This window comes from Hylobates moloch, unplaced genomic scaffold (genome assembly GCF_009828535.3).
Source record: "Hylobates moloch isolate HMO894 unplaced genomic scaffold, HMol_V3 SCAFFOLD_22, whole genome shotgun sequence".
In the NCBI taxonomy this organism is placed as follows: Eukaryota; Metazoa; Chordata; class Mammalia; order Primates; family Hylobatidae; genus Hylobates; species Hylobates moloch.
This window is the reverse complement of record NW_026652297.1, coordinates 11811443-11837230: the sequence shown is the minus strand read 5'-3', so window position 1 is coordinate 11837230 and position 25788 is coordinate 11811443. Positions and strand designations below refer to the sequence as shown.

At 39.3% G+C, this 25788-nt stretch overlaps 1 protein-coding gene across 5 annotated transcripts in view; it reads right to left on the bottom strand.

The window, feature by feature from the left end:
- The window catches only part of PIK3CB (phosphatidylinositol-4,5-bisphosphate 3-kinase catalytic subunit beta), a 187537-nt gene that overhangs the window by 79775 nt on the left and 81974 nt on the right, over positions 1 to 25788 (bottom strand). For all 5 annotated transcript variants that reach the window (XM_032144371.2, XM_032144372.2, XM_058433364.1 and 2 more), the window contains 4 exons: positions 14074 to 14297; positions 9223 to 9402; positions 6160 to 6330; positions 4886 to 4963 (listed from right to left, as the gene is read on the bottom strand). In XM_032144371.2, the coding sequence (XP_032000262.1) occupies positions 4886 to 4963; positions 6160 to 6330; positions 9223 to 9402; positions 14074 to 14297 (653 nt within the window). The remainder of the gene's footprint in view (positions 1 to 4885; positions 4964 to 6159; positions 6331 to 9222; positions 9403 to 14073; positions 14298 to 25788) is intronic.

The following is a 25788-nucleotide window of genomic DNA, read 5'->3' as shown; positions in this document are numbered from 1 at the left end:
GCGCGGTGGCTCACGCCTGTAATCGCAGCACTTTGGGAGGCCGAGGCGGGCGGATCATGAGGTCAGGAGATCGAGACCATCCTGGCTAACATGGTGAAACCCTGTCTCTACTAAAAAAAATACAAAACATTAGCCAGGCATGGTGGTGGGTGCCCATAGTCCCTGCTACTCAGGAGGCTGAGGCAGGAGAATGGCATGAACCTGGGAGGGGGAGCTTGCAGTGAGCCGAGATTGAGCCACTGCACTCCAGCCTGGGTGACAGAGTGAGACTCCGTCTCAAAAAAAAAAAAAAAAAAAAAAAGAGAAAACCAATGAATTAAAATATACAAATCATCTCAAAAAATGCAGAAAAAGTGATCAACTTTTTCTTAAAGGATAAAAATTCTCAGCAAACTAGGAAGAGAATTTCTTGAATAAGGGGCATCTATGAAAAAAACTACATTATATTTAAAGTTGAAAGACTGAATGAATGCTGTCCTTTAAGATAAAGAACAAAAGCAAGATGGCAGGCTGGGCATGGTAGCTCACACCTGTAATCCCAGTGTTTTGGAAGGCTGAGGTGAGTGGATCACCTGAGGTCAGAAGTTTGAGACCAGCCTGGCCAACATGGCGAAACCCTGTCTCTAGTAAAAATACAAAAATTAGCTGGGTGTGGTGGCAGGCACCTATAATCCCAGCTACACCGGACACTGAGGCATGAGAATCACTTGAACCTGGGAGGTGGAGGTTGCAGTGAGCCGAGACTGCGCCACTGCACTCCAGCCTGGGTGACAGAGTGAGACTCTGTCTCAGAAAAAAAAAAAAAAAAAAAGGTCTACTATAATGGTTAATTTTATGTGTCAACTTGATTAGGTCACAGGCTACCCTGGTATTTGGTCAAACATTTTTCTGGGTGTTACTAATGAGATATTTGGTCAAACATTATTCTGGGTGATTTTGGATGTGATTAACATTGTGATCAGTAGACTGGGTAAAGCAGACTGCCCTCCCTGATGTAGGCTAGCCTCATCCAATTGGCTGAATACCTGAAGAGAACAAAGACTGACCCTCCCCAAGTAAGACAGAATTCTTCCTGCTTGACTGCCTTGTAACTGGGACATTGGCTTTTTTTCCTGCCTTGGGACTCTAACTGAAACAATGGCTCTTCCTGGGTGTCAAGCCTACCAGCCTTCAGATAGGAACTACACCCACTGGCACTCCTGGTTCTCAGGCTTTCAGATTCAGACTGGAACTCAACCACTGGCTCTCTTGGGTCTCCAGCTGCCCACCTCCATAATCATTTAAGTCAATTTCTTATAATAAATCTTCTATATTTTTTGCTTATTTATTTATATGTGATAATATAGACATAGATATACGTATTGTATCCTATTGGTTCTGTTTCTCTGGAGAACCCTGAGTAATCCATTTACCCTTATCACTTCTATTTAAAATTGTACTGGGATTCTTATCCAATGCATACTGGAAAGAAAAAAGTTTGGAAAGAAAGATGTAAAGCTGCCACCTTTTTTCAGATTTTGCTTTAACATTCTACTGGAGCTCCTCACCTGTGTAGCAAGGTATATCTACAGGAAAATCATGTCATAATTACATTTAATGTAGTCAAATTCAACTATATAATCCTGCTGGGGAGAAGAAAGAAAAAGAGAACTACAGTGCTAGGTATGGTGGGGTGAGGTACATACATTAAATACTACCTGTCATTAAGCCCATTAATCCTCTCCATGAACATAAACAACTTCAAACAATAGACTCAATCAAGCTTGATACCTGATAGAAGTGGCAAAACATATGGACATAAAATGTCCTGATTTTATTGGGTTTCTGACCACTGACAAAGGAATAACGCATAATGCTTGAGAAAAAATAAAACACGAATGAAGGCTTCTTGGATATTCTTTAGGAAGAAATTAAATAAAGGGCTGCAGAGAAATACCAACCATAAACAAATTAAAGAACTGATAAATTATCTACAGAAGACAAATATGATAACCTGCAAATGAGAAGAACAAGCAGAAATTCCCATTTGTTACTACATAGATTCTATATCTATACCTATAAATTACTAAACAAAACCATATATATATAATATTCCATATGACTTGTGGGTAGATTTGACTCCATGTGATTTTTGCCTTTAAAAATGAAATCCTGGTCTGGCATGGTGACTTGTGCCTGTAATCCCAGTGCTTTCAGAAGCCAAAGCAGGAGGACTGCTTGAGGCTAGGAGTTTAAGACCAGCATTGGCAACATAGCAAGACCCTATCTCTATAAAAATAGAAATAAAAATAAAAATTAGCTGGAAGTGATGGTGTATACCTGTAGTCCTAGCTACTTGGGAGGCTGAGGTAGGAGGATCGCTTGAGACCAGGAGTTCAAGGTTACAGTGAGCTATGATCATGCCACTCAACTAGTGAGGGTGACAAAGTAATACCCTATCTCTAAATAAATAATTTTTTTTTAAAAAAAGAATAAAATCCTCAAGGAAGTCTACTATTTACTAATCCAGAGGACTGTCCAACACATATCATAAAGTGAATAAATCAAGTTATAGAACAATGTATATAGTATCATCCCTTTGTTAACAAACCATTTGACAAATCACAGAAATAAACACAACCAAAACCTCTTTAATTCCCATATCATATGTTTATATATATTTTTATAAACCTGGAAGACATTCACAAAGCTTATTAACTTTGAATCCCTTATGATGGTAAGGAGAGACCAGTACCTTTTTTCTTAATCATGTTTGTACTTTTTCTTTTCCTTTTTTTTTGAGGGGGGGAGATTGGGTCTCACTCTGTCACCAGGGTGGAATGCAGTGGCACAACCTCAGCTCAGGGGCAGCCTCAACCTCCCAGGCTCCAGCAATCCTCCCACCTCAGCCTTCCTCATAGCTGGGACTACAGACATATGCCACCATACCCAGCTAAGCTTTGTATTTTTTGTAGAGATGGGATTTCGCCATGTTGCCTAGGCTGGTCTTGAACTCCTGGACTCAAGTGATCTGCCCGCCTTGGCCTCCCAAAGTGCTAGGATTACAGGTGTGAGCTACCACGCCCAGTCTGTTTGCACTTTTTCATTTGTTGCAACAATTAGTCTTGTTATACTTTTGCAATTAAAAAATTTAAATTAAAAGATAAAAACAGGATTACCACTAAAATAGAAAACAGAGGTTAACTGGCCATAAACACACTCATTAAAAAGAAAAATCTAAGCTGGGCGCAGTGGCTCACACTTGTAATCCCAGCACTTTGGGAGGCCATGGCGGGTGGATCACGAGGTCAGGAGTTCGAGACCAGCCTGGCCAATATGGTGAAACCCCGTCCCTATTAAAAATACAAAAATTAGCCAGGTGTGGTGGCATGTGCCTGTAGTCCCAGCTACTGGGGAGGCTAAGGTGGAAGAATCGCTTAAACCCGGGAGGCAGAGGTTGCAGTGAGCCGAGGTCGTGCCACTGCGCTCTAGCCTGGGCGACAGAGTGAGACTCCATCTCAAAAAAAAAAAAAAAGAAAAATCTAGCTGAGGATATAAAAGCAAAGCCTTTATTTTAATGATAGCTACTCAAAGAATCTTCTTCTAAAATTGCATATATTTAAGGTGTACAACATTGATGTTTTAATATACAATGAAGTGCTTGCTACACAGTCAAGTAAATCAACATATCCATTATCACACAGAGTTACTTTTCTTTTCTGAGGAGTGGTAAGATACCTAAAATCTACTTTCCTAGCAAATTTCCGGTATACAATATTATTAACTATAGTCTTCATGTTGTATATTATATCTCCACAATTATTCAACCAAGATAACTCTTTGTACCTTCGAATTATTTCTCTCAACTTTTTCCACAGCCTCACCCACTTGTCTAACACCAAAGGTGGTAACCACCCTTCTACTCTCCCCCAAAATCTTTAATACCCATGTACAAAAGCAAGACATTGGTAATTTTTGGCAAGGGGCTCCTGGATATATCTTCACAGCAACAAACATTTCAAACAAACCAAATCTCTTTCTTGGATCATAAAAATTATTCACTTAATTTCCTACCCAGCAAATTAGGGAAAATAAATGCTTTATACTCTGAGACAAAATGCCTTGTTAAGTCTTCATTTAAATGCATGAGATTGAGCAATAAACCCCCGTGTGTTAACAACTTGTGGTCCGTAAGGTAGTAATCTATTTTCTTCCAGGAAATGGTATTACATGTTCTCTGTGCTGAGCAAGTTTAAAAGGAAAGAAAAGAAAAAAAAAAGACTGAAAGAGGGGTTCAGTGCAGCTCTAGGCAAGGCTGAGAGAGGAGAGTAGGCTTGCATAAAAACGTGAGATTCACAGTTTTGGCTTAAATTTCACTTGCTGAAATTCAACATCCATCATCACATATAGTTACTTTTGTTTTTTTTTTTTTTGAGTGAGGAGTGGTAAGACTACCTAAAATCTACTCTCCTAGCAAATTCCTGTGTAAAATATTATTAACGATAGTCTTCGGGTTGTATATTAGATCTCTAGAATTATTCAACCAAGATAACTCTATCTTTGTACCTCTGAATTATTTCTCTCAACTTTCTTCACAGTCTCACCCATCTATATTATATATTTCTTCTATATAATATACAGAAGAAATATGTAATATATACTGGAAAAATAATGTCAATCTTTCCAGTAGATCTCTAATGATTCAAAAGTCTTTGAATTTTAAAACAAAATTTTAAAATTTTAAAACAAAAATTCTCAATAGTCTTATAATAAATTACCATATTCTATATCATGTAATTGATCAATATGGGTAAAATTCAATCTCCATGGTGACATTATTGAGCATATCAGTGAGTTATTCAAACACTGGAGCAGATGGCAAATTCAAATCCTAGTGGGTACTCACTTTTACAGTTTCCTCTGTGTTAAGTTTATTTCCCTTAACCAAGACAATTTGGAAAGGGTTGTTATTTTCCCAAACATGCTGTAAAAGAATAAAATAAATACAAATTATTTTAATGAAAGAAATGAATATTCTATGCTAGCAATGCAATTGTCATCAGTTCTAATGTCTATTGGCAAAACTATGAAAATAGAGCTCTAAACTAACAACTGAAAGTCACATATACTAAATTAAGCATTGGCCGGGCGTGGTGGCCCACGCCTGTAATCCCAGCACTTTGGGAGGCTGAGGCGGGCGGATCACGAGGTCAGGAGATCGAGACCATCCTGGCTAACACGGTGAAACCCCGTCTCTGCTAAAAATACAAAAAATTAGCTGGGCGTGGTGGCGGGCGCCTGTAGTCCCAGCTACTCGGGAGGCTGAGGCAGGAGAATGGCGTGAACCCGGGAGGCGGAGCTTGCAGTGAGCCAAGATTACACCACTGCACTCCAGCCTGGGTGACAGAGCAAGACTGTCTCAAAAAAAAATTAATTAATTAATTAATTAAGCATTATAACCCCTAGCATTTGGCTTTCATGGCAAAACATAGGCAGCATTCCACTAATGCTAAGAGATATCACTAAATTAAAAAGCATTAACAAATAGTAATAAAAGCTTTGTATAAATTAAGAGTTGACCATTTGTATTAATATAGAAATAACGTCATCAAGGAGTAGTTCTATATACAATTTGTGACGACTGAGTAACTGACTAAAAAGTATTAACTGTTCAAATAAAGACAAACTTAAAATTTGCTTTATACAAATATATTACATTCTGAAAAACAATAGTGCCCTTCATATATGTTTAGTACTAAAAGAATTCAGTATTAAGAAGGCAGGCAAATTATATCAAAAACACTACCATAGTTAAGCTGATAGAAATGAAATATACTGGTTAATTCAATTATTTCTGCACATCTAACTTTTCTACTAGAATGTCTCCAGTTACTCACTGAAGCCCTATATTTAAATCAAAATCTCTAATTTGATGGCATTTTTCTTCGGCAGAAAAATACACCAAAAATATAAATGGCATATTTACATTTAATTGTAGCTTGAGTAAAAATAATAGTATCTAGAAAGATAATTTTTAAATAAATGGTGATCGATTTTTGGCAAATATGCATTGGTTTTCACAGAAGGAGAAGTGAGCAAAGGAAATATGTGTGAAACTTATGTAAACTAACACAATCACATGCCTTTTGAGGTTACTAAAGGTTCAGAAATAAAACTTACAGAAATAATTCGTGTTTTCTTTGGTGGTAATGGAAGGGGAAGGTTAGATGAATTTCGATTTATGGCAGCCTCTATGGCAATCATTTCCTGTTCATACATTTTCTTGATCTTGCAGCATTCCACAAGTATAAAATGGGGCAGGGTCCTGTTCATCACACAGTTCCGGATATACTACAGGGGCAAGAAAGGGGAAGGTATTGATTTTCAAGCCAACACCTAAATCAATAGAATAAAATGAAGCTGAACAACACTACATCAAATGCACTGTAAAAGTATGTCTTAAACCACAGCTGAATATCAAGAATATTTAAAAAAAAATTTTTTTTTTGAGACAGGGTCTATGTTACCCAGGCTGGAGTGCAGTGACACGATCACAGCTCACTGCAGCCTCAATCTCCTGGGCTAAAGCGATCCTCCCACCTCAGCCTCCGGAGTACCTGGGACTACAGGCACACACCATCATGCCCAGCTAATTTTTATATTTTTTGTAGAGATGGGGCTTTGCCATGTTACCCAGGCTGGTCTTGAACTCCTAAGCTGAAGTGATCTGCCTACCCTGGCCTCCCAAAGTGCTGGGATTACAGGTGTGAGCCACCAAGCCCAGCCTAAGAATATGAGAATTTTAAATTACAATACAAAAAATAGCTATCATTAACTGAACACCTAAGTACCTAAATAACTGAGTTAGACAATTATTGTATGTTACAGCTAATCTCATTACACTCATTTAACATATTAAAGAAATGAAACTCAGAAGGGTTAAGTTACACACCTAGTATCTGTAAAACCGAGATTTAAACCCACTTGTCTAATACTAAAGTCATACTTCAGCCATACTTTCAGCTTGGCTAGAAAAGCTGAATATGTGGTTCGTATGTGGCAGATTCACACTTTCTATGGATCCCTGAGATGGCCCCTTTCCATCACAGAGCTCTAGGCAAGTATTACCAGCTGTCTTCCCATCAAAAACCTACTGATCATCCCAGTTTGATGTTCTGTTTCCACAAAACCAGAATGACTCTCCAGAGGCATATAAGAAAAGGGGTGATAATTCATATTACCAAAGATTCCTAACAAAGTGAATAGGAATCCAATGTATTCCTCAGAAGAATGAATTTCCTATACAGATCCAGAGTGTAATTCAATGTATCATAATTCAATTCAGAACCATTAAAAATACATTTTTGTCAGAGAAAAAAACTTCCAGAATGTCTCTCAGAAGTTATATATGATATTATGATAAATATATTGATCCAAAAACTCTTCGCTATGAAAGATCCATTTCTCTCACATTCCTTTGCCTACACTGTATATTCTCTCTCTCTCTCTCTCTCTCTCTCTCTCTTTCTCTCTTTTGTACAGGGTCTTTCCTGTCTAACCCTGCACAAAAACACATACATGCTTCTGTTTTTCTTTATAATAATAGAGGATAATGCTGGTAAAATATACATTCTCTTTTACATCTCTTAAGGTAAAAAGAAACGTTAAATTAAGAAACAGTAATCTACTTGAATGATGGCAGAACATGAAGAAAAGTCAGTACTTCTATGTTGCCCATCAAGCACTTTTCATCTTGTTTCTTCTTATGGACTAGAGTTCAACAGCTTACTATCAGAATACCACAACTCCCAAAGCTGTGCACATAAGTTATAACTGCTCCTGGATCTTATATGTACTAAACCACAAAAATTAAGGGCCACACCAGAAACCTGAGAAGAGGTGTAACATCATGTTATCTGCTAATAAATTGCAGCTCCATATTCTCAAACACATACTACTTTATAATTGGCAAGCCTATATCCCTCTTGTTTAAACAACAACAACAATATCACAAAATAACAAGACTTTCCTAAAATTCTGTAACTACTAACCTCTAACTGGGCACTTATAATAATATTCCTTACATAATGACTATTTTTTAGTCTCCAAGATATTTCAACAAAAACATCTTCAAGTTACTTGAAGGCAAAGCCAAGGACCTAGTCTTTAAACAGTATACCTTATAGCGAGAGGGGTGCCGCACCGCACATAGCATATTTAAACTCCACTTTACTCCAAAAATAATCTGGGGCAATTCAGTGCCGTACAGAAGCATATTCTCAAAGAATTCTTAATTAAATGAAAATAAATAAATACCTGAATGATTAAGAAAGGCTTTTGAGAATGGTCAAACCTAATGCTTGCAAAATTCTTGCCATACATGGAAGTAACAAAAAAGGGGCAAGAGAAATTCCACGCATAAACATTTCAGATTGGAATTGAAAAGTTTTCCTTTACTTAGCTAATGGATAATCACAAATAAGCTTTTATGCAATTCAATGGATGACCATTTAATCGATTTTTAAATACTTTACCTCCCCCAGAGTATTTCGCATTTATACTATATGATGAAATAGAAAGCAGCTATAACAGTCTTAAAAAAAATTCATAATGATATACGACAATAATTATAAGGATAACTAAAACAATCAAAACAGCCAAATGAGCCGGACACGGTGGCTCATGCCTATAATCTCAGCACTTGGAAAGGCCAAGTAAGGTGGGCGGATCACTTGAGGCCAGGAATTTGAGACCAGCTTGGCCAAGATGGTGAAACGCTGTCTCTACTAAAAATACAAAAAGAAGCTAGGCATGGTGGCGCACACCTGTAATCCCAGCTACTCGGGTGGCTGAGGCACAAGAATTGCTTGAACCTGGGAGATGAAGGTTGCAGTGAGCCAAGACTGCATGCCACTGCATTCCAGCCTAGGCGACAGAGCAACACTCTGTCTCAAAAAAAAGCAAAGTAGAATACAAACATATACATACGCATATTTGTGTGTACAATCATTATGCTAAAATACATAACTGCAAAGAAAAGTGACAAAAACATGCCAAAAGGGTAACAATGATTATCTCAGAGGTAAGTACTATTATGAATATTTACTATTTAACACTGTATAATTTTCTGTATATTCCAAATGTTCCACTGTGGGAACACATTTTTAAAGTCAGAAATAAAATACATATATATATATATATACTCATAGACTTTTCTGGTAAATTGATAGTTAATATACATACCTGGAACTGAATTAGCGGATGATCACCAAAAACATATTCTACTCTCCCGCTGACTTGCAACACATAATCACAGGGGCTAACTTCATCTTCCTTCCCATGAATAGTCAAACGTTTTTGGATTGCCAATTCATTTACTTTGATAGGATTCATATTAGGAGACACTTGAAAGCTAAACACATCCTAAAGCAGGAGGGAGATGAGGGAAAAAGCAGTAAATGTTATATTTATGCTGAAAAATCACTATTACAATCATTATGTAATAATATGTACAAATGTACATAATATTTATATAGGTACATCCTTAACAAATTTTATATGGACGCATATTTAGAATGTAGACAAGTTTACTGAAAGATAAAGATTTCTGATAATTTGAAAGTCATCTTACTGTATTCATAGTGCACAGCTTCCACAGGTAAGATTAATATTTAACTAAAGGTTACCATTAGGCATTTTCCAATGAACATCTTATCTTTTTTTTTTTTTGAGACGGAGTCTCGCACTGTCCCCCAGGCTGGAGCGCAATGGCGTGATCTTGGCTCACTGCAACCTCCATCTCCCAAGTTCAAGCAATTCTCCTGTCTCAGCCTCCTGAGGAGCTAGGATTACAGGCGTGCACCACCACGCCCGGCTAATTTTTTGTATCTTTAGTAGAGACAGGGTTTCACCATGTTGGCCAGGCTGGTCTCAAACTCCTGACCTCGTGATCCGCCCGCCTCAGCCTCCCAAAGTGCTGGGATTACAGGCATGAGCCACCACGCCCGGCCACATACTGCAGCTATAATATATTTTGTATATATATTTTTAAAAACTTACACATTTCTCACTGGTAAGAAGACAGCCATACTTTATACTAATTAAACCATAAATTAGCAATTATGTCCAATTTTAGAAACATGTAAAAAGAAACATATAGAAATTCTAATCAATTAAAAATGAAGACATAGTTTGGAATCGATATAGCATTACTAAATCTGTTCATCATAAGACTGAGTGATACAGTTAACACCTGAATCCTCTCATAATCTAGCAAGGTAATTTTCCATTATATGATTATATATTAGAGATATAAGAAGCTATCTCCCAAAGCAACCAACTGCTACTCTGAACAACTAACTTATCGCTATTCTCTATACTGACCTGACATCAATTCCATAATATTTTCCACTAATTTAATTTAAATAAATCACCCCCAAATTTAAGATGTCTTAGATTCAAACTTTTAAAAACTAAACTTACTAAGTATTTCACATCTATTTTTTCCAGTATTTTACTTGTTCTTCTGTGTTTTCTATGAGTTGGTGCCTGCTACAGACTGAATGTTTGTGTCTCCCCTGGCCAATTCATATGTAGAAACCTAATCTCTAATGTGATGATATTTGGAAGTGAAAACTTTGGGATGTGATTAGGTCATGAGGGCAAGGCCCTCATGAATGGGATTAGTGTCCTTATAAAAGAGACCCCAGAGGCTGTGCACGGTGGCTTACACCTGTAATCCCAGCACTTTGGGAGGCTGAGGCGGGCAGATCACGAGGTCAGGAGATCATGACCAGCCTGGCCAACATGGTGAAACCCTGTCTCTACTAAAAATACAAAAATTAGCTGGGCATGGTGGTGCATGCCTGTAGTCCCAGCTACTTGGGAGGCTGAGGCAGGAGAATCACTTGAACCAGGGAGTCGGAGGTTGTAGTGAGCTGAGATTGCGTCACTGCACTCCAGCCTGGTGACGGAGCGAGACTTCGACTCAAAAAAATAAATTAAATAAAATAAATAAAAAAGACCCCAGAGAGCTTCATCTCCTCTTCTGCCATGTAAGGACATAGCAAGAAGACAGATACGTATGGACCAGGAAGCAATCCCTCATAATGAACTGGTGCCTTGATCTTGGACTTCCCAGCTTTCGGAATTCTGAGAAACAGGCCAGGTGCAGTGGATCACACCTATAATCCCAGCACCTTGGGAGGCCGAGGCGGGCGGATGACTTAAGCTCAGGAGCTCAAGACCAGCCTGGCAAACATGGTGAAACCCTGCCTCTACTAAAAATATAAAAAAATCGCCGGGGATGGTGGCCCCTGCCTGTAGTCCCAGCTACTCGGGAGGCTGAGGCAGGAGAATCCCTGAACCAGGGAGTTGGAGGTTGCAGTGAACCGAGATCGTGCCACTGCACTCCAGCCTGGTGTCACAGCGAGACTCCATCTCAAAAAAAAAAATAAAAAAAAAATAAAAGAGACCCCAGAGAGCTTCCTCTCCTCTTCTGCTACGTAAGGACATAGCAAGAAGACAGTTATGTATCCACCAGGAAGCAATCCTCATAAGACACGGAATGAATTGGTGCCTTGATCTTGGACTTCCCAGCTTCTAGAATTGTGAGAAACAGGCCAGGTGCAGTGGCTCACACCTGTAATCCCAGCACCTTGGGAGGCCAAAGCGGGTGGATCACTTGAGCTCAGGAGTTCAAGACCAGCCTGGTGAACACAGTGAAACCCCGCCTCTACTAAAAATACAAAAAATTAGCAGGGCGTGGTGGCGCCTGTCTATAGTCCCTGCTACTCAGGAAGCTGAGTCAGGGAATCCCTTGAACCCGAAAAGAGGCAGTTGCAGTGAGCCTAGCTCATGCTACTGTACTGCAGCCTGGACGACAAAGTGAAACTCCGTCTCAAAACAAATCAGAACAAAACAAACAAACAAAAAACCCTAGAATTGTGAGAAATAAGTTTCTGTTGTTTATAAGCCACCCAGTCTATGGTATTCTGTTACAGCAGCCCAAACAGACTAAGACAGTGCCACATACATCAAAGAACACAGGCTAGGATGCTAGGAATCATTTTGAGAAGTCACATGCCTCCCCTCTTTCCTCCTCGACCTCACCTCCCAGTAAGACACCAATGATCTTATAACCTAATAGTTTTCCCATATTTCAAGCAGTTGTTCAATATCACTTTCAATGACTTCATGAAATATTGTACCTTTTTTTTTTTTTTTTTTTGAGACAGGGTATCCCTCTGTCGCCCAAGCTGAAGTGCGGTGGCACAATCTGGGCTCACTGGAAACCCCGCCTTCTGGGATCAAGCAATCCTCCCACCTCATCCTCCTGGGTAGCTGGGACTACAGATGTGCACCACCATGCCCAGGTAATTTTTGTACAGATGAGGTTTCACCATGTTGCCCAACCTGGTCTTGAACTCCTGGGTTCAAGAGATCCTCCCTGTTCAGCCTCCCAAAGTGGCTGTGTGCCACCTCACCTGGTGAAGCCAGTGTTCTCAAGTTGAATTCTCATCACCTTTCAATAGTAAATTCCCCTATTCTACCTCTCTTGACCACGGAGAATTCCTTAAACAGTATTGTAAATCTGACCTTGACATTTTAATGATATTCAAATCTTGACTTAAATTGAACTTTAGACTCAACGTATCTCAGGACAGAATGACGAATGGTGTTTTGCCCTAGATAAACTTACTTGTTTAGAGAAAATGCCTGAAGGTAGAATCTTTTTTTCACATCTGTCCTAACAAATACTTATTAACATGTTGTCTAAAAGGAGGCAAAGCTGGGTAAAACCAGAGACACCTGGATGACATCCTGGCCCTACCACTGACCAGCTATGAGGACTGGCACAAAACACTAAACTTGTCTTCCTTTCAGTCTCTTCATTGTAAGATGGGGGAAAGACAATACTTTGTAAGGTTGGTGTGGGAACTGGAGAATATATGAAAAATAAACCATACCAGGAATTATGCAGAATAAGTGCTCAACACAGAATAACAACTGTTAAGTCATTGAGCACTTACCCTGCATAACTGGTTGTTGTCATTGCTATGGTTATCACAGTTAATTCAAGAACAAAACAAAACATCTGGCCGTGCGCAGTAGCTCATGCTTGTAATCCCAGCACTTTGGGAGGCCGAGGTGGGTGGATCATCTGAGGTCAGAAGTTTGAGACTAGCCTGGCCAACATGGTGAAACCCCATCTCTACTAAAAATACAAAAATTAGCCAGGTGTGGTGTCAGGCGCCTGTAATCCCAGCTACTCAGGAGGCTGTGGCAAGAGAATTGCTTGAGCCTGGGGGGCTGAGGTTGCAGGGAGTCAAGATGGTGCCATTGCACTCCAGCCTGGGCAACAGAGCAAGACTCCGTCTAAAAAAAAAAAAATCCTTGAGTTTCTACCTTAATCTAATGCCAGACCCTAGATGCTAGAACGACTATATTTGATACAACAATCATCTAGTCTGTATAATTGCTATGAACATTCATAAATGGATGGGCTGTATATCAACTCTATTATAATGCCTACTTCCATATCACTAATTAATTCACATAGTCACAGAATGCAAATTTAATATGGAAACAAAGAGACCATTTTGATGAGGCTTTCATTTCTACCAATGGGGGGAAAATCACATGAGAAAAAAATATTTCCAATAAGGAACACTATCTAGACCAGCAGTTGGCAAACTTTCTCTGTAAAGGACCAGGTTTGGCAAACAACATACAACACAGTGGTCTCTGTTGCATATTCTTTTTTCTTCTTCTTCTTTTAAACATCCCTTTACAAATCTTTGAGGTTTCTTTCTTTTTTTTAACATCCCTTTAAAACTGTAAAAACCAACTAAACAGTCCAGTTTGCCAATCCCATTCTAAATCACCATTCCACTGCATCAAAAAAGATACGTGCAAAGAACATCACTTTAGACTATTATACATAATCCTAAATACATTTCTATCTGAAATCTAAAATTGTTCTTTCTAATAGTGTTTGCTAGGCAAGCGACAGACACTTCCAAAAATGGAGTTGTATTCAGGTAAAAATGAGAAATTTATTACAAAATATTTCTTAAGAAAATATAATCCTACCTGGCAGTTTTCAAAATGAACAGCTACAATGAGCTTTCCCCCATAAAGTTTATCTTCCAAGTTTTCAGGGATGGATGGTTCATGCTCTGGTGGATATGTTTGTTTTAGCCAGTCCATCCAAGACAATCCCACAAGTGACAGGATTTTTTCCTCGCTGAATTTGCGCATTTTTCTTCGAAATTCATTTACTTCAGGATCCTTCAAGGAATCAAATTCATGCAGACCTAAACACATTTTTTAAAGGTGTCATTTTCAGTAGCTAACAATAATAAAAAAGAATATAGAAAGAATACAAAGTATATTCAACAAAAACTAACTTGGATGTTGGATGCTTGGCTTTTATCAAGCAGATGAAACTAGGGAGGAAAATACCATGAAAGATCAAAAAACCCAGATAAAACAATAAATCTCATGTACAGAAGACAAACATACAATTATATTTTTTAAAAAATACAACTCAAAACCTCATAAAGAAATGTAGTTTGCTTACCAGATTTACAAAGTAATTCACAATACCTATTTTAAAGCCACATATAAAAGATTCAGTTTTTATTTACAAACCAAGTATTAATAAATCACATTTAAAATATGCGAGAAAGACTAAGAATCTGAAAAACAGTTTCAATACTATATTAGAAGAAAACTAAGAATCAAGTTATTATTTCACCAAAACTTGGTATACTATAAGAATGGCTATGACACGAAGAGGGAATATGGAAAATCTCTGTATCTTCCTCTCAATTTTGCTGTGAACCTAAAACTGTTTGTAGTCTTTAAAAAAACAAAAACAAACCAAAGAAAATCTAGTATACTTAAATTTTATAGACCGAATCTTCAGTTCATTGTGATTTTTAAATGGTTATCATATATTGTATTAATTAGTCAAAAATCCCATAAACATAAAATTGTTCTTTATTGTTTGGTTGACTCTCAAACAACATGGTGGCTGGGGCACCAACCCCCCAGAGAGGAGAAAATTCACATATAACATTCATTCATTCATTCATTCATTCAGTGAGACAGAATCTTGCTCTGTTACACAGGCTGGAGTGCAGTGGTGTGATTACGCCTCACTGTAGCCTTCATCTCCTGGGCTCAAGCAATCCTCCCACCTCAGTCTCCCAAGTAGCTGAAATTACAGTCACAAGCACATGCCACTGTGTCTGCATAAATTTTTAGTAGACATGAGGTCTTGCTACATGGTCCAAGTTGTCTTGAACTCCTGGGCTCAAGCAATCCTCCCACCTCAGTCTGACAAAGTGCTGGGATTACAAGTGTGAGTCACCATGCCCGGCCCACGTCACTTTTGACTCCCGAACAACTTAACTACTAATAGCCTACTTATGACCAGAAGCCTTACCAACAACATAAAGTCAGTTATCACTTATTTTGTGTGTTATATATGTTATATACTGTATTCCTAAAGTAAGCTAAAGAAAATGTTAATTACTCCAGCTCTCTTCTGATTAAAAAAAAAGAAAATGTTATTAAATAAATCACAAAGAACAGAAAATATATTTACTATTTATTAAGAGGAAGTGGATTGGCCAGGCGCAGTGGCTCACGCCTGTAATCCCAGCACTTTGGGAGGCTGAGGTGGGCGGATCACCTGAGGTCAGGAGTTCGAGACCAGCCTGACCAACATGGAGAAACCCCATCTCTACTAAAAATACAAAAAACATTAGCCAGGCGTGGTGGCGGGTGCCTATAGTCCCAGCTACTGGGGAGGCTGAGGCAGAAGAATGGCGTGAACCCGGGAGGCGGAGCTTGCAGTAAGCCGAGATTGTGTCACTGCACTCCAGCCTGGGCGACAGACAGAGCGGGACTCCATTAAAAAAAAAAAAAAAAAAAAGGAAGTGGATCACCATAAATGTCTTCATAACTCATCATCTTCACATTGAGTAGGCTGAGGAGGAGGGGGAGAGGTTAGTCTTGCTGTCTCAGGGGTGGCAGACACAGAAGGGGAGGCAGCAGACGCAGGCATACTGTATGTAACTTCACAGATATACCTCATAATTTCTGACTTCTTTGCTTCTTCATTTCTGTAAAAATGTTTATCTGTATAGTACCAATCCTACCACTGTTTGCTTTAGTTTCAGTGCTGGTATCATAGAAGGGGCCATATTATAAAAGAAGTCAAAAGCATTCTTGAATGATCAGAAGCCTTCTGTCAGACTGTTGCATGTGAATTTGTTTTCAGGCACTGTTTCTTCTACATCTTCTTCCTCATCATCTGGCACTGCTTCAGAAGCACTCATCCCCATGAAGTTGTTTTCTGTTAATTCCTCTCGTGTGGTGTTTATTAGCTCTTGGATTTTTCCACGATCTGTATCTTGAAACCCTTCACCACCACTGCTGCCTTTTATGCCATATCACAATCTATTTCATAATTTCCTTGATTGGTTCTGTTGTCAATCCTGTGAAGTCATGTACAGTATCGGGACAGAGTTTTCTCCAACAGGAATTTACTGTTTTGGGTTTGATAGCTTTCACAACTTTTTCTATATGAACGATGGCATCTTCAGTGGTGTAATACTCCCAGACCTTCATGATGTTCTATCCAGGTTCTCTTCCATAGAGTACCATGAGTAATGAGGCTTAAAGGTCCTTATGGCCTCCTGATAGGCTAAATTAGAGATACTGTGTTTGGGGGTAAGTAGATCACTTTGATGCTTTCAGTGTTGAACTCAGGGGGTTCTGGGTGGCCACGGGCATCATCCAATATTAAAAGGCAGTCCCTAGGCTGGGCACAGTGGCTCACGCCTATAGTCCTCCTGTCATCCTAGCACTTTGGGAGGCCAAGGTGGGGGGATCACTTGAGGTCAGGAGTTCAAGACCAGCCTAGCCAACATGGGGAAACCCTATCTCTATTAAAAACACAAAAATTAGCCAGACATGGTGGTGTGTGCCTGTAATCTCAGCTACTTGGGAGGCTGAGGCAGGAGAATCACTTGAACCCAGGAGGTGGAGGTTGCAGTAAGCCGAGATCGCACCACTGCACTGCAGCCTGGGCGATAAAGTAAGACTCCATCTCAAAAAAAAAGGCAGCCCCCTACTGGCAAAGTAGTTCCTGACTTCAGAACAAAGCAGTGATGGAACCAATCCAGAAAAAGGGTTCTCATTGTCCAGGTCTTCTTGTTGTATAACCAAAAGACTGGCAGCTGGTGTTTCTTTTTCCCTTCGAGGTTTGGGGGCTAGCAGCTTTATAAATAAAGTGTATCACAAACTAGTCTGCATTTGCACAAAACAGTAGTTAGCCTTCCTGTCTTAAATCCTGGTGCTGACTTCTCTTCCTTACTAATAAATGAACTTGTGGCATTTTTTTTTTCTCCAGAATTGGGCACTTTGGTCTGCATTAAAAACTTGTTCAGGGCCAGACAAGGCAGCTCACACCTATAATCCCAACATTTTGGGAGGCCGAGGTGGGAGGACTCCTTGAGGTCAGGGGTTCGAGACCAGCCTGGGCAACATAGTGAGACTTCATCTCTACAAAAAATTAAAACTTAGCTGGGCATGGTGGTGCATGCCTGTAGTCCCAGCCACTCAGGAGGCTGAGGTGGGAAGATCACTTGAGCCCAGGAGGGCAAGGATACAGCCTGGGCAGCAGAGTGAGATCTTGTCTCAAAAACAAAACACCAAAAATCTGTTCAGGCAGGTATCCTTTCTCCTCAGTGATTTTTCTTAATGGCATCTGGGAACTAATCTGCTATTTCTAGGTCAGGAAAAATAACTTCTTCTGTTACCTTGACTTTTTTTATGCCAAACCTTTCTAAAACTGTCAAATCGGCCGGGCACGGTGGCTCACGCCTGTAAACCCAGCACTTTGGGAGGCCGAGGAGGGCGGATCACGAGGTCAAGAGATTGAGACCATCCTGGCTAACATGGTGAAACCCCGTCTCTACTAAAAATACAAAAAAATTAGCCGAGCGTGGTGGCGGGGGCCTGTAGTCCCAGCTACTCGGGAGGCTAAGGCAGGAGAATGGCATGAACCTGGGAGGCGGAGCCTGCAGTGAGCCGAGATCGCACCACTGCACTCCAGCCTGGGCAACAGAGCGAGACTCCATCTCAAAAATAAATTAATTAATTAATTAAAAATTTAAAAATTAAAATTTTCAAACCATCCTTTGCTAGCATTAAAATTCTCCTGCACTAGCTCCTTCACTTTCTTATTGCTTTGTCACATAACTTTGCCTTTTCTTGAATCAGGTTAGAGTCTATTGGTATGCCTTTCTTATAGCAATCCTGCACCCACATACAAGCTGCATTTTTAATCTGAGATAAAAAGGTGATTCACAAAAAGTGCAAGGTTTAGCATCTGCTGACATAGCTGCAGCGACAGTTTCATGAATTTGTTTTTTCACGATGGTACTTACACTGGATTGATTTATCTTGAAATGGCAGGCAATCACAGCTGCAGACCTCCATCTACAGTACATGTCAAGCTATTCAGCCTTTATATATATATATATAAGGCATTTGCAGGCACAATTACAGCACACTAGTACCTAGAACTCCTGGGCTTAATCCTCTTGCCTCAGCCTATGCACCCAGCTGCATTCAACTTTTTCTTATAATATCATGACTTTTCTCTGTTCTTAGAAGTACTTCCAGGATCACAAGTGGCATTTTGTATGGGTCCCACAGTGTTATTCAAGGTTTGCGGTATTCCAGTAAACACAATTTTAAAAATACATGAGAACTGGGAGAGATCCCTTTTTACTGCAATATGCAATTTACTAGACAGAGGAACTGCTCAAGTGGAGATGATTAGAGTCACATGGCATTTCTGAGCATATGCTCACAACACTTAACCTCACCACAATAGCAACAGGAGGTGGCTGCAAAATTATTACAGTAGTATAATACAGTTAATTTTATGCAGTTATGATTTAATACTGTATCTTTACATTTGTGTGCACTTCTTTCAACTGCAAATGGCACCACGTATGGTTGTCTAAATGTCTGTGTATGTAAGTTTTGAAATTTTAACTTTTTATAATAGATTTATGTGTATTTTATGGTAGTAAATGATACATACATATCATGCATTAATGACATACTTAACTTTTTAATTTTTTCACTATTTCTAGGCTGTGATTCGTCTGCAAGTTTTTTCAAATTGTCACAAATCTCAAAAAAAGTTTCAATATATGTATTAAAAAATATCCACGTATAAGTGGCCCCACACAGTTCAAACCTATTGTTGAAGGATGGGTTGTACTTAATTTTTAGTGACTTCTGCCATTAAGACAATTATATATGACAACTTTTTCAAAAACTTATGATTATTCCAGTAAATAATTTTAGAAATCTAAAGGAATGAATCAACATACATAAATGTTTATGTATGCATTTATTTTTACCTATCAGGTTGGCACATATTTTAAAATTTGATAATACCCTTTGCTGGAAGGGGTAGAGAGAAAAAGGCATTCTAGTATAGTTTTGGTGAGAAACTACATTGATATGAACTTTTTGGAGGGCAATTTTGCAATATTTATTAGAAATCATACACACACACACACACACACACACACACACACACACATCCTTAGACCTCACAATTTTATCAATCGTAATCTCAACCTGAGAGATTCAGGACCAACAAAGAAAGCCAAGTATACTAACCCAACACCAATCATATAAGATGCCTTGCTTCTAGTTAGCCCACCTCCAGCTCCCTGCTGTCAATAATTTCCCATCAGGCATCTCTGAAACCTTCCCTTTTTTTCACTGCAAAGCTTTCCCACTCCTCTGCCTGCCTCTGAGTCTCTGCCAAACTCAAGTTCTTTTACTATAGCAACCTGTGCATAAATAGTCTCTGTTCTCATCTGAGTGGTCTTTGTTTATTTCTACAAACCTAGGGATATACTATCACTATATGAATATTTGCTGTAGTTTTGTTTATAATAATTAAAATGTAATCTAAAGGCCATCATTCAGGACTGGTTAAATAAAGATACATCCATATATCATTATACAGTGGTGCAGGAGATAAAAATACAATCAATCTTTGTGTTTTTAAGGGCACCAGATATTTTTTAAAAGTAGGTAGAGAATGGGTCAGGTAAAATCCCTTTTCTGCAAATTCAAAAGAAAGAATACAGAATATGCATAAGTTTTTGTTTTGGATACTTGAGATGACTCTATTGCTAGTGGTATTTTGTAGTACTAGGGAGGAATGCACAGTGAGGAAAGTTACTTTTTATTCCATAAAATTAATCTATACTATACTATTTGAACATATGCATGTCAGTAAGGGTTGCATTGTCTTTTTACTTTTATGCACTGAAAACAATAGTTATTTCAAAAATATATCCTAGAATCAATTTTGTGGTATTAAATATAGAAAAATAAAACACAGCAAAGGTATAACACAGCAAAGGTAAAATGATTTCCCGGATAGTTTTAGATCTGGAATAAAATACATTACTCTAAATTAGCTATGAATGAACTGTAATTTGGGTGGAATAGCTAAAGCATTTTAGTGCAGTTAATATTCATTCTATTCACAGGCAATAGGTATTACAGGTGAGGAAAGGGAAATAAGTACCCAATAATATATACAACTAACAAAAATCAAATGCTTTATTTCCCTTAATCTGCTACAAATCATGTTTAACCCACCTTCTAAATGTCTCTCAACTCTGTCCACTTCTCTCAATTCCTGTAACCATTAACCTAATCCTGGCCATCATCACCCTTCCTTTGGGTTACAACATTTTTTCACTAATTTCTCTACTCAAATTCTTAATCCCTCCAATCCACTCTTCATTCTACAACCTAAATAATCTTTCTAAAATGCAAATTCATCACGTTACTCCCCTACCTATATTTCTTCAATAGCTTCCCAAGTGTTCTTAGTAGTAAAGCTCTACTTTTTACATGGCCCGGATGGCACTGTATGCTCTGCAGATGGCTGTCTCTCTAGTTTTTCCTAGTTGTCCTATCTGTCCCCCTACACCACCCACAATCAATTTCTTTTCCTTGAATAGGCCATTCTTCACATGTGCCATTTCTTTTTGTTTTTTCCTTTCTCCACCTCTCTTTACCTGCCAAATTCCTAATCAGCATTGATGGCTCAGTTTAGGTATACATCTTCTAAGAGGTCAGCCCTGATTCACCTAATTGATTTAAGGTGACTTTCCTTTTCGTAAGTTTTGTTTTTTCATTAACTGGCAAATAATCATTGCATGTATTTATGAGGTACAATGTGATAGAGTTTTTTGGTTTGTTTGAGACAGGGTCTCACTCTGTCGCCCAGGCTGGAGTGCAGTGGCATGATCAGGGCTCACTGGAGCCTCAGCCTCTGGGCTCAAGCCAAGTGATCCTCCCACCTCAGCCTCTCAAGTAGCTGGGACTACAGGCACACACCACCATGCCTGGGTAATTTTTTGTATTTTTTGTAGAGATGGGGTTTTGCTACGTTGCCCAGACTGGTCTCAAAATCCTGGGCTCAAGTGATCCACCCACCTCATCCTCCCAAAGTACTGGGATTATAGGAATAAGTACCCATGCTCGGCCAATGTGATGTTTTGATACATGTATACATTGTGGAATGATCAAATCTGGCTAATTAGCATATCTATCACCTCAAATATTTATTATTTCTTTGTGAAGAGAATATTTAAAAATTCATAAATATTTTGAAATATACAATACATTATTACTAACTATAGTCATGGTGCTATGCAACAGAATGGGGGTGGGGGTGGTTTTGGGATGAAACTGTTCCATCTCAGATCATCAGGCATTAGATTCTCTCTCACTAGGATCACACAACCTAGATCCCTCACACGTGCAGTTCACAATAGGATTCTTCGCATTCAAGCTCCTATGAGAATCTAATGCTACCACTGATCTGACAGGAGGCGAAGTTGAGGTGGTAATGCTCACCCAACCCGCTGCTCACCTCCTGCTGTGCGGCCTGGTTCCTAACCAGGAACAGGGAGCAGAGGAGAACCCCTGCAATAGAACACCAGAACTTATTCCTGCTAACTGAAACTTTGTATCCAGTGACCAATGTCTCCCCTTTCCCAGCCGAATACACCCCTTTATCTGCCCTCAGCTGGCTCTGGTAACTACCATTCTACTGTTTACTTTGAGTTCAACTTTTTCAGATTCCACATTTAAGTGAGATCACACAGTATTGAAGGTGACCCTTTCTGACATAGTATAGCAGTTAATATATTGCAATAAAACTGTGTTTACTGATCCTCACTTCCCACTGGATTGTGAGATCTAAGCAAAGACCATATCACCCACGGTCACTGGTAAAATTTCAAGTATAAACACTCAATACTACTGAACTGCAATCACTAATGTTTTGCTAATGTTTTTCAATATATTATGAATAAGGGACTCTGTTCATGTAACTGTTAGAATCACATAAAAAAATACAGCTTTCATTTATTCCAGACGCACTGAATCCCAATCTCTGAGCATATTCATTTTAAGAAACTGATACAACCTAAATTTGGGAACCACCATAAATATCTCTTAAATATAGAAATTTTAGGCTGGGCGTGGTGGCTCACACCTGTAATCTTAGCACTTTGGGAGGCCGAGGGGGGCGGATCACGAGGTCAGGAGATTGAGACCATCCTGGCTAACACAGTGAAACCCCATCTCTACTTGAAATATAAAAAATTAGCCAGGCATGGTGGCAGGTGCCTGTAGTCCCAGCTACTCGGGAGGCTGAGGCAGGAGAATGGTGTGAACCCAGGAGGCGAAGCTTGCCGTGAGCCGAGATGGCGCCACTGCACTCCAGCCTGGGTGATAGAGTGAGACTCTGTCTCAAAAAAAAAAAAAAAAAAAAAATAGAAATTTTACCAAAAATACGAACACTTTAAGCTAAGTAATTTAATTTTAAACCTAGTTAATACCCTACATACCTTCTCGTAAGAGAATCTAACAGCAAAGCTTAAATTTTCCTTGACTACTGTAAAATTTACAGTCAAATATAATTTTTATATTAAAAAAGTACTGAGTGAACAATTTATTCATACTAAAGAGGGTGTTAAAATCCTACAGACTAGGTCGGGCATGGTGGCTCACACCTGTAATCCCAGCACATTGGAAGGCTTAAGGCAGGCAGATTGCTTGAGGTCAGGAGCTCGAGACCAGCCTAGCCAACGTGGCAAAACCCCATCTCTACAAAAAATATAAAAATTAGCTGGGTGTAGTGGTGCAATCCTGTAATCCCAGCTACTTAGGAGGCTCAGGCACGAGAATCACTTGAACCCAGGAGGCAGAGGATGCAGTGAGCCAAGATCATGCCACGGCACTCCAGCCTGGGCAACAAAGTGAGACTCTGTGTATAAAAAAGAAAAAAAAAATCCTACAGACTAGCTATTTCCCTCACTTAAGGTATACTACAGGTTTAGATAGGTCAAGAGAAATAAGGGAGTTTACAAATATGTTTTCCAGAATGCTAACAAAATCCTCTGGTTACGATTATTTTACTGAGTGTTTGGAGAAATTAATATAGGGGTGGCACACACCTTACTACAGAGAACAAACAGAACTCAACAGCTCTGTAAATAATTATTTGGAATAAACAGAGAAAAAAAAAGATTAGCCACATCATCTTTCAGGAAAAGGTATTTTTAGCCTAGTCAGGGCAATTAGGTCTCTAAAGGTTCTATTGTTTTCTTTGGAGAGAGGAGGTGGCAACCTTGTTCCTAAAGTTAATCTGAAATAATTGTTTATTGTTTTCCCAGGAGGCATGGCCTCATCAAGCCCTGGTCATCACAGACAAATCAGCAACTGCAAAAATTGACTTGACTTCTCAAGTATTAAAAGTGAAAATTCATTCTTAAATACTCAACTTACTCAATTTCTTTTTTTTTTTTTTTTGACACAGAGTCTCACTCTGTCGCCCAGGCTGGAGTGCAGTGGCGCAATCTCGGCTCACTGCAAGCTCCGCCTCCCGGGTTCACGCCATTCTCTTGCCTCAGCCTCCGAGTAGCTGGGACTACAGGCGCCCGCCACCGCGCCCGGCTAATTTTTTGTATTTTTTAGTAGAGACGGGGTTTCACCGTGGTCTCGATCTCCTGACCTCGTGATCCGCCCGCCTCAGCCTCCCAAAGTGCTGGGATTACAAGCGTGAGCCACCGCGCCCAGCCCAATTTCTTAAATAAATGTTAACATTTAAATTTGTGTATATAATCAAAATGCCAAAGAATACAAAAATTAGGCGGGCGTGGTGGTGCATGCCTGTAGTCTCAGCTACTTGGGAAGCCAAGGTGGGAGAATTGTTTGAACCTGGGAGGCGGAGGTTGCAGTGAGCCAAGAAGGCACCACTACACTCCAGCCTGGGTGACAGAGTGAGACCCTGTCTCAAAAAAAAAAAAAAAAAAAAATTAAATGCATTAAAGTCTAATATAATATAGATCATACCCCTATGCTATGGTAGGATAAAAGGTAAGGTTGCCAGGTTAAAAAAAAACAGTATGCGCAATTCAATTTGAATTTTAGATAAACAATGAATATATTTTTAGCATAAGCACAGCATATGTAATATTTCAATCTTCAATATTTTTATTTGCCACATCTGGCAGGCATAGGAAGAGGTAATGGTGGCCAATGAATCCATGTTTTGGTAAGTGTTGGGAAGGAGATAAATTTCAGACAGATATCAATGCCTTGAAGAAACTTGGCCCACATCTTGGGTAACACGGTAAGATTCCATCTCTACAAAAAAAAAAGAAAAAATTAGCCAGACTTGGTGGCTTGCACTCAGCTACTCAGGAAGCGGAGGTGGGAGGATCGCTTGACCCTGGGAGGCTGAGGCTGCAGTGACCAGTGGTTGCACCACTGCACTCCAGCCTGGGTGACAGAGCAAGACCCTGTCTCAATTTAAAAATAAAAACAAAAACACACCTGTAATCCCAGCACTTTGGGAGGTCAAGGTGGGAGGATCACCTGAGGTCAGGAGTTTGAGACCAGCCTGTCCAGTATGGTGAAACCCTGTCTCTAGTAAAAATATAAAAATTAGCCAGGCATGGTGGCAGGTGCCTGTAATCCCAGCTACTCAGAAGGCTGAGGCAGGACAATATCTTGAACCTGGGAGGCAGAGGTTGCAGTGAGTCAAGATTGCACCACTGCACTCCAGCCTGGGCAACTGAGTGAGACTCTGTATCAAATAAATAGATAAATAAAAATAAAAATAAAAAGGCCAGCACAATGGCTCACACCTATAATCCTAGCACTTTGGGAGGCAAAGGCAGGTGGATCACTTGAGCTTAGGAGTTTGATATCAGCCTGGGCAACATGCTAAAATCTACATGGGCATGGTGGCATATGCCTGTGGTCTCAGCTACTTGGGAGGCCGAGGTAGGAGGATCACTTAAGCCTGGAAGGTTGGGGCTGCAGTGAGCTGAGATCGCACCACCGCACTCCAGCCTAGGTGACAGAGAGAGACCCTATTAAAAAAAAAAAAAAAAAAATCAAAAAGAACTGTGGTACTTTTTGGATTAACAAATATTTTAGCTTCCCTAAAAATCAATGTGGTTCTGGTTTGCTTTCTTACATTAGCATGAAAATACAGAAAAGCCAAGTATTTTAATCCACAGAAACAAAAACAAATAACAGCCTTGAAATACATATAATTTATTTAAAAGAAATATATCAAAATATTGTCGGTCGATATACTTGTCCTGGATGATAAGACTATAAGTGATTTTTTTCTTTCTTTCTCCTCTTCCATATATT